This window comes from Seriola aureovittata, chromosome 5 (genome assembly GCF_021018895.1).
Source record: "Seriola aureovittata isolate HTS-2021-v1 ecotype China chromosome 5, ASM2101889v1, whole genome shotgun sequence".
NCBI classification, from domain to species: domain Eukaryota; kingdom Metazoa; phylum Chordata; class Actinopteri; order Carangiformes; family Carangidae; genus Seriola; species Seriola aureovittata.
The window spans coordinates 28,569,856-28,579,294 of NC_079368.1; the positions used below are offsets into that span (position 1 = coordinate 28,569,856).

At 43.1% G+C, this 9,439-nt stretch overlaps 2 protein-coding genes across 5 annotated transcripts in view; one reads left to right on the top strand and one right to left on the bottom strand.

Moving 5' to 3' along the window:
- The window catches only part of sh2d3cb (SH2 domain containing 3Cb), a 28,977-nt gene extending 20,000 nt beyond the window's left edge, over window positions 1–8,977 (top strand). For all 3 annotated transcript variants that reach the window (XM_056376727.1, XM_056376729.1, XM_056376730.1), the window contains 6 exons: window positions 5,773–6,239; window positions 6,401–6,516; window positions 6,617–6,788; window positions 7,160–7,271; window positions 7,396–7,602; window positions 7,690–8,977. In XM_056376727.1, the coding sequence (XP_056232702.1) occupies window positions 5,773–6,239; window positions 6,401–6,516; window positions 6,617–6,788; window positions 7,160–7,271; window positions 7,396–7,602; window positions 7,690–7,859 (1,244 nt within the window). In that variant the 3' untranslated portion in view covers window positions 7,860–8,977. The remainder of the gene's footprint in view (window positions 1–5,772; window positions 6,240–6,400; window positions 6,517–6,616; window positions 6,789–7,159; window positions 7,272–7,395; window positions 7,603–7,689) is intronic.
- LOC130169770 (UDP-glucuronosyltransferase 2A2-like) lies at window positions 723–3,913 on the bottom strand. 2 transcript variants are annotated; one of them, XM_056376734.1, is made up of 2 exons: window positions 3,780–3,913; window positions 723–2,706 (listed from the first exon to the last, which is right to left on the bottom strand). In XM_056376734.1, exon 2 carries the CDS (start codon window positions 2,702–2,704, stop codon window positions 1,124–1,126), a length of 1,581 nt encoding a protein of 526 aa, XP_056232709.1. In that variant the 5' UTR covers window positions 2,705–2,706; window positions 3,780–3,913; the 3' UTR covers window positions 723–1,123. The 2 variants fall into 2 exon arrangements, with proteins under 2 accessions (XP_056232709.1, XP_056232708.1); XM_056376733.1 differs by lacking the exon at window positions 3,780–3,913 and adding an exon at window positions 3,396–3,772.
- Window positions 8,978–9,439: the final 462 nt, after the last annotated feature.

Consider the following 9,439-nt stretch of genomic DNA (forward strand, 5'->3'; position numbering starts at 1 on the left):
AAAAGCTGAAATAAGAAAAAGCTGAAATAAGAAAAAGCTGAAATAAGGAAAAAGCTAAAATAAGAGAAAGCTGAAATAAGAAAAAGCTAAAATAAGAAAAAGCTGAAATAAGAAAAAGCTAAAATAAGAAAAAGCTAAAATAAGATTACAAATTACAAGAGAGGCTGTATACAAAGATACTGCAGTCAACTGTGAATGTGATATCTCAGTAATGCCGCCAGGGAACTTCTTCTAATTTGGCACAAACATTCACTTAGACTCAAGGATGAGCTGATTATGTTTTGGTGGTCAGAGGTCAGAGGTCAAGGTCGCGGTGACCTCCCAAAACACATTTGTAGCCATAACGCAAGAATTCATACACTAATTATGACACATTTTAACTCAAATGTCAATGAGGATAAAAATGAAGTGATGACATTTTATATCCAAAGGGTCAAAGGTCAACTTCACTGTGACATCATAATGTTCTGCTGTAGCACAGGAAAGGAAGGTTTTGACCATATTTCCTAGAGGAAACGACTACGAGGCGGTGATTCTGGTTTACTATTTATTTGAAGATTAGTGGCACATAATAATAATAATAATAATAATAATAATAATAATAATAGTAATAATAATAATAATAAAAATAATAATGATAATGATAAATTCCTCAGATCTTTGAAATTTATACAAAAATACATATAAAATAATCACAGTTTGTAAAGAAATGAGTTCCACTGTTATGAAGAAAAAACTTTTTATTATTATTAAGACGATCAACAATATTCAATTACTGCCCAACCTTAGTAATAGACAATCACAGGATACATGTGCCAGTTATTTTATTCCATTTATCTTCAAGTGCATTTAGTTTATGAGACTAAGAAAAATATTCAAAATCCTTCAAAATAAAAACATAATCCCTAAAAACTGATTACTTGGCTCAGATCAGATTTTTGAGATGACAAACAGAAACACGACGGCTCACAAGACCTTATGAGGTTTGTGTTTACGTTCAGCTACACGCTACACACTTCAGCTACACTACGCACGTTAGGACACCAGTGAAAGACTGACACAAAATACAGAACACAACAGTTCACTCGTGTGATGTGACACAAACAATCTCGCTGCACCTTCGTCATTCTTTCTTGACTTTGCTTCTAGAAAACACTCTGCGCCACAAAAACTTTGTTGCGGAGATAAAAACAGTAAATACTAGCAAACTAACAGCCAGCAGAAATGCCACCACGTCGATCGAGTAGTACTGGATCCTGGACATCCTATAAGACTCTGTCCTGAGGTGCGGAGCGCCCTTGTGCCTCATGACGAACTCAATCCAGAAAATGGCGCGATCCAGTGGTTTCATGGGCTGGTCTCTGTGGAGGTTGGACAGTGTCGTCATCTTCTCCCTGTAGCTCGGCTCATAGAGCACCTCCTCCAGCGCCTCCAGGAAGTTGTCTTTGTTCAGGGTTGCGATGTCCAGGACTTTGGCCACGCCTCTTGCTTTCATTCTGAAGAAGTTGTCATGTTGGTCGAACATGAGGGGCAGGCCGACCAGGGGGACGCCGTGGTAGATGGCCTCCTGCATTCCATTGGTGCCTCCGTGGGCCACAAACACTCGGGTCTTGGGGTGACCCAGGAGGTCGTTTTGAGGCAGCCAGTCCAGGAGTAAGGTGTTGTTGCCGAGGGTGGACGGCCTTTTGCCTTGGTACCTCCAGATCACCTTCTGAGGAAGTTGGGCGAAACCAGCTGCGATGTCCTCGGCGACGTCCTCCGGAAGTTTTGCCACCAGGGTTCCCAGCGTCATAACAACGACGCCATGTTCCCCAGAGCTCTGCACGAAATCCTCCAGTTCTTTGGACAGGGGCTTGGAGGGTTTGCACTGAAATCCTGACATGTAGACGACGTTTGGCATCGTCGGTCGCGGGAACTCAAAGGTAAAATCGTTCCTCATCAGCCAGATGTCTGCTGCCTGGAACAGCTCCATGTAATGTACGTCGCTGCCGAAGTAACGATGGACAAAAGGTTTGTAGTTCGAGTCTGTGACGTACCAAATTTGAAAACATGTAAAGAAGTAGTACAGGAAGTTCTTGAGCCGCTGGGTAAATGTCATCTTGTCAGTCAGCTCTATCCCTGGTAAAGGGACATAGGAGAGGGGGGATGGTGCAATCGCTTGATGCCCCTCACCCTGAATAGTCCACCTCACATTAAAGACAAGTGGAAGAGCCAGACGGTGAGCCAGAAGAACCCCTCCGCCGATCGCTGGATCTGTCAGAACCATATCATACTTGGCATCGTGGAGGCTCTGCATCAATTCAGGATTGTCAAATATGTCCCCCACCATCTCAAGCACCTTCTTATGCATTTGATAGAACTGGGTGATCAGTTCGTACTCCAGAGACATCCGCGTCCAGAGTGACGCGCCTTCCCGTCGCAAGTTCAGCATCGTGGTGACAAATGACCCGAAGCGTTTCTCATCGAAACCAGCGGAGGAGTTTATGGTGATGGACTTGTAGTGAGGCGACTCTGGCTTGATGTACCAGGTGTCTGACGGCCGCAGCACTGTGATCTCGTGGCCTCTGGAGTGGAGCTCCTCGATGATGACTTTCATGTTGACCCAGTGGCTCCCATCTACAGGGAACACCAAGACCTTCCCTCCATTCACCGGGGGCGCAGAGCAGAGCAGCACTGCGAGCGCTACCAAGGCAGTTCGGTACATCTCTGAAAGAGAGAGTCCGACAAGAGAAAGTTAGATCTGTCCTTAATAGAAAATTCATCCAAGTGCAGTAAAAACAAACCTGATGCACACTACAACAAGTCTTTCTACAAAGGGTTTTCATTATTCTGTCAGCAAACTGAGGGCACACTGCTCCAATACTTGCATAACTCCCCAGATTTCCCCTCAGCTCGGTTACAGTTTCCTGATTGCATAACTACACATTGTGGGAATTCCTGCCACTAAGTCCCCAGAGGTTTAGAAAATCTGTTTGCATTAAGTAGACGTTCCCCTGTCTCAGGTTTCACAGCTTTGTGTTCATGGCACACGGTAATGATAGTGGTGTCGGACTGTAAAGGGGATTTAACAGCAGCTGCCTTTGAAGTTTGAAGGAGCTTTTTTACAAAATCCTGCTGAAGAAGAATTAGAACCACAGTCGTCAGTAAAATGTTCAGCTTTATCTTCACAAAGATAATAAGAGATAATCAGCTACAAATGCTTCAAAAATGATTTGAAACTCTTAAATAAAACATTTTGGCACATTTGAAATAAAAAGCATATTTTTGACTAAATGATTTCTATGCAAGTAAAAGTTTTTTAAACTACAGTTTATGTTCAAATGGTAATGCTTTTTTAAAACAAATTATAATATCTATAATAATCTAAATTAAATGCATTAAATATCCAAGATTACCTGTGTATTTTCTCTCTGAATAAAGAGATAAAAGTGGGACATTCCTACATTTCTACGTCAGAAACGTTTCCTCAGTGTTCTTGCTTTAAGGTCTTGGTTTTGAATCCGTCTCATTAGATGTCCCAAGTCTGCGCGTCCAAACTTCTACACTTGGGATTTTCTTCTCACAGTTTATAAGCTGAGCTTTAGGTTTGTAGCGAGGTTGTTCCGTGCGTTCATAAAGTGCAGAACTGTTGTTGAGCTTGTCGCCATCTGCCTCTGATGGACCTTGATACTCTAACCACCATCTGCAAGTACTCAGGGTTTAGCCGAACTCTCCGTTCATGCACGTAAACATCACAGTGATACTCCAGACCAAGAAACATCAGCTTCAGATTAACATACCTGTTAACAGGCGCAGAGCTTGAGGAGCTTCTAGAAACTCTTGATGGTTTGATGATGAACATTCACTGGGAGCTTCCTGGTGTTTCAGAGCATTTCACGTTTCAACATGAGCTTTTTGTCCTGCAGCCTCCCACCCTGCCAGCAGATTGGCAGGTAATAGGACCAAAGTTCAGAGTGTGTGTGTGTGTGTGTGTGTGTGTGTGTGTGTGTGTGTGTGTGTGTGTGTGTGTGTGTGTGTGTGTGTGTTTGTGGTATGCAGCAGCAGTTCAGTTCAGTTACACAAGGGCAACTCGGGGAGACTCAGAGACTCACGTGTTGAACGCTGAGCTTGAACTTTCGATGTAGTACTGAGATAAGATCAAGCAGCAGCTGCAGGTAAATGTGGAGCAAAAGCAAATTATTGAGGAGATATTTCTTTTCTTTGATTTACTCATGTTTTAATCACATTTCCTCTTTGTCCTTTAAGTTAATGATTTTTAGGTGAAATAGCTGCTGTGATATCACACTGTTTTACACAGAAAGGTTTAAAGGTTGTTAAAGGTCTCTGATGTCAGCGTACGGATGCTCATTGTTTTTATTTTTGTTATGTTAATCTAAGCTCCAGCACATCCAGTGTGCTTTTATTTTGGTGAGCAGTGGTCTTTATAAACACAGGATTAAAACAAGAAAAAAAAACACAGAAGCAGCAATAAAATATATGCAATTTTACAGATAAAAAAGAAAATTGTGACAAATACTAGAAGAAATTAAAGAACTAAAAAAGTTTTATTTGATTTAAAAAATAGATTACAGCAAAAAAAATTCTAAAAAACATATATATACATATATGTATATATATATATATATATATATTTTTTTTTTTTTTTTTTAAATTATATTTATATATATATATATACGGTATATATATATATATTATATATATACGGTATATATATATATATATGTGTATATATATATATATATATATATATATGTGTATATATATATATATATATATATATATATATATATACACATATATATATAAAAACAACTGGTTCAAAAAGAAAATAAAAACAATTCTGAAATAAAATGTAAAATCTTAACGTTGGACCTACAGAGATAAAGTCTTGTTAGTCATGGCGGTCGAGTTGTGAGTTGAGTGTGATGTAAGTTGTAAGTTGAAGGTCGTCACATTGTGTAATCAAACACGTGTGTGTGAACTCCACAATCTCTCCTCCTTTTCCTTTAAATTGTTTTAATGAGGCAGATCAATCACATATTAACACAAACAGAAGCTGAAGTGACGGATCCTGTCATGAAATAAGACGAGCTGCATTTAAAAAGGTTTTTTTTATGTACAAGTCCATGTTTTACAATAAGACGACCCTCATAATGGATTTGTGACTAATTTATAACTACTTTATTGATTAGCTTGTTAACACTTTATAAAGAACTTATAAGCTGTTATAACACATTGGATAAAAACGGCAACAGTGACCTGTTACTTGCCAAATAGTGAGCCCACATTGCTCTGTACTGTTAAGCCTCATGTCTCATTAGTTACTGAGCTTTCTTTGTTTTCTCAGCCAGCGTTGTAGAGTCGTATCAGTTTGAGATTAAAATCCTAAACAGTTAAAAAAAAAAGTAAAAAATGTATTTATCTTTTCTTTGTCTCATTGTTTTGTCTTAGAAAGTGTCTCAGTCGTGTTGAGGCTGTTTCAGTGACACAACTTTAACCCAAGTTACCACATTACCAATGTCTGAAGTTTCCTAATGCAGCTTTAAAAACAATCAAACTCATGTTGCTCTAAATACTCACTAAAGCACCAGATGTACATTAATCCGCCACTGAAAATAGTCCCCTACAACTGCAATATTTCCTCCTGTTTGTTTGCTAAAGACAATGAGACTGTGGACGAAATATTCACGTCCATTTTTAACAGAATTTCTTGAAAAGTTGTTGCTAGAGTTCATAGATATCCTTCTCTCCCGTCTCTTCCTCCGTCTCCAGCCCCACAGTCCAGAAGCCCTTGCAGTAGCGGGGCAGCCAGCGTGGCTCCATCGCCGTCCTTCCCCAGGCGCTCGGATACCGCCCCGCCCCCGACCTCCCCGAACAGCACCCTTCACAGAGAGCGTGACGACAGACCCCAGCCTCATCCGAACCAGGACTCCCCTTTCTCGGACACCGATGGGAGCTGCTACACGGAGCTGTACCCCGGCCCTCAGAGCTACGTGGAGAGGCTGCGGGCGGAGGAGGGGTCGGCGGGCCTCGACCCGCTGAGGGTGGAGGACGGGAACGCGAACTTCTCGCCGGTGGTGGAGACGGTTTCTTCTTTCAAACCGAGCGGGTACCAGTCGCCGCTGATGCCCAAGGAGAATAAACCTCTGGAGGTCGGCGTTCTGCGGAGGGTGAAGGAGCTGCTGGCCGAGATCGACCCCAGGACGGCGGCCAAACACATCACCAAGGCTGACTGCAAGGTGCTGTCAGAGGCTGCTCTAATCAATATCTCTTTTTATTAGCAAACTATTGATACTGTAAAGGATTTGATTCTTTGGTTTCCCTCTTCAGTTTCTTTCACTTTAACACCTCAGAAGGAGAGTCGATATTTGATTTACAGTCATGTGTCCATGTTTCCCAGATGGCCAGAATTCTGGAGGTGACGCCGGAGATGCAAAGGATGATGGGAGTCGGCTCTGGGATGGAGCTGCTCACGCTGCCACACGGCCAACAGCTGAGACTGGACCTGCTGGAGAGGTGAGGAACACTTCCTGAATGATGAGCAGACGACCTCGTCAGTCTGATCTGGGTGTGATGCGAGCTGAAGTTATAAGTTGAAGGTCCGTGTCCCCCGCAGGTTCCAGACCATGGCGATCATGCTGGCCGTGGACGTGTTGGGCTGCACGGGGACGAACGAGGAACGAGCCGGTCTGCTTCATAAAATCATCCAGATCGCTGCCGAGCTCAAGAGCACCATGGGCAACATGTTCGGCTTCGCTGCCGTCATGAGAGCCTTAGAGCTGCCGCAGGTGACATCACACAACATCATCACACAGACGCTGCACTGATGTCTCTTTGTAGTTGTTTCTTGTCTCTTTGTGGTTGTTTCTTGTCTCTTTGTTGTCGTTTCTTGTCTCTTTGTTGTCATTTCTTGTCTCTTTGTGGTTGTTTCTTGTCTCTTTGTGGTTGTTTCTTGTCTCTTTCTGGTTGTTTCTTGTCTCTTTGTGGTTGTTTTTTGTCCCTGTGGATGTTTTTTGACTCTTTCTTTCTTTCTCTCTCGATGAATACTAATAAACCATCTACCTTTCATCTTCTGACTTGGGGTGATTGGGGGGTGGGCATCCCTGCATCTGCTGAACCAGTACCGCCGTGTTTTACTTCCTGTCTCTCTGTGTGTCAGGTGTCCCGTCTGGAGCAGACGTGGATGGCGTTACGGCAGCGGCACACAGAGGGCGCTATTCTCTACGAGAAGAGTCTGAGGCCGTTCATGAAGAGCCTGAATGACGGGAGAGGTAGAAGTCCTACAACACGTCACAACACCGCAGACGTGGTCAAACAGTGACTCCTGTTGGTCATTTTGTAAAGCACACCTGTCTTTTCACAGAGACACTGACTGTCTGTGTGTCTGTCCTCCAGAAAGCTGTCCGCTGTCCAACACCACCTTCCCCCACGTCCTGCCCCTCCTGTCTCTGCTGGAGAAGAGTGTGGCGGTGGGTGAGGGGACGGAGCCCTGGGAGACGGTGGAAGTCGGTGTGGACGTGGTCATGTTCCACCTGGGAGCGGCGAGGACCATCGCACAGCTGGGCGGCATCTACCGGTCCAATGCCGAGAGCAAACTACAGGGTAAGAAACAAACTCAGCGCTCTAGTGTTTTGTTGATCAATATTAATCTGATTGCCCTGATAAGACGCTGTGGTGGTGACGTTGCAGGTTTCCAGGAACAGGCCGAGGTCCTTGAGCTCTTCCTGACCGACTTCCAGATGAGGCTGCTGTGGGGGAGCAGGGGAGCCACGGAGAACCAGGCCCTGCGATACGCCAAGTTTGACCAGGTGCTTACCGCCCTGTCCAACAAGCTGGAGCCGCCTGTCAGGTCGCACTGACCCAAGACCTGTTTATATTGACTGTTTACGCTGGACGAGTGCCCGGTCGTGTTCTCGGTCCTACATGGGACGGTCTGTTGGACACTGATCAGCTCCCACTAGCAGCTGGGATGATGCCTTGCTCAAGAGCGGCTGGAGGGAAGGCTCCGAACAGGGAGGCTAAAGCAGACTCAAGACAGTACGTCACCTTTGTCAGTCAAGATTTGCCCAAATGTAAGAGACAGATACTTGAAACATTTCACCTGCTTCTCTGGAGCTTGTTGGGATTCAGACTCCTGAACAGAAGCACTTCAGCAGGATGAAGTCGGCTTACGGTTAAATTCTCGTAGCAGGATTGTTTCAGCGCCTTTGAAACTGAGCCTCAACTGATCTGACTCAAGGAAGAGCGAAGCTTAAATTTTACAACTCCCTGTCAAAGTCCGAGCTGTCGAATAAGTGGAATCAGGAGTTTCTGGAGGAACCGTCCTCATCACTCTCTCATTTACCACAAAATACATTCTGAACTTTAATGTTTCATCCACTTGTGCCAGCATCCTTTATTTAATATGTTTAGGTGTGTTGCCGGAGGACTTTATCTATAATGTGAGCATGAGATATCAGCGGTACTGGGCCGGGGGTCGTTGTGGTTCGATGCTTCTGTTCTGCAGAAAAAAACGAGGAAGATCTGCTCTCATGAAATTGTTACTGAGATGAGGTGGAGCCTCAGCCTGTGAGTTTAATGTATAGAAATGTTTTTATGTCTGCCTGAAGGCTGGACCTTCCCTAAATCAACAAGTGCACCAACTGTATGTCATATTGTACAACCCAATAACAGAATAACATTATATCTACAACTTAGATTTCTATAATGACATGTTTTGTATTATGTTTATTGTAATGTGTTAATCATTAGGATTTTCTAAATGGAAGAGAATATTTAATGTAATCTGGGATGACTGGTTACTTGTTTCCATTATCACACACTCTGTATCTCTTATTGTGAAATGAAAGGAAGTGAGTGAACTGACCCAGACCACACAAGCACAGCACACAGGTACACAACATTTCTATTACCGTACGTAGTATTAATGTCTAATATTTATCTGAAATGTGAAATGTAAATAAAGGTGTGTACCTCACTGTGGCGCCGGTTTATTGGACATCTGTCACTTACAGGTCTGATGCTCATTTCTCTGCTTCCACTAAAGCAAATGTGTATTTGAAATGAGATCTGACTCATGCTGCATGGTGTGAAACACAAACACATTTCTCACACTTACCTGAAGAAATTTGGCGTAAATTTCGCGCTGTCTGACGTGTTTTGGTGTAACATGGTGTGATCACAAATGAATCTGTGCCAGAGCAGGAAGTTAAACACAACAACCTTTCCAAACTCGGGTTACTCCAAAGCCTAAGACTTCCTCTCTCTTAATGAATCCTAAAGTGTTTCTCTTGATGTCCCAAGAAATAAATAAGTTTTAAAAAATATATCTACATATACAGGTGTGGCAAAATTCTTGGTACCCTTCCACTTAAATGAGGAAAAACCACAATTTTATCTGAAATAAGTTGAAAGTGACGAAAGTAATCGGCATCCACTA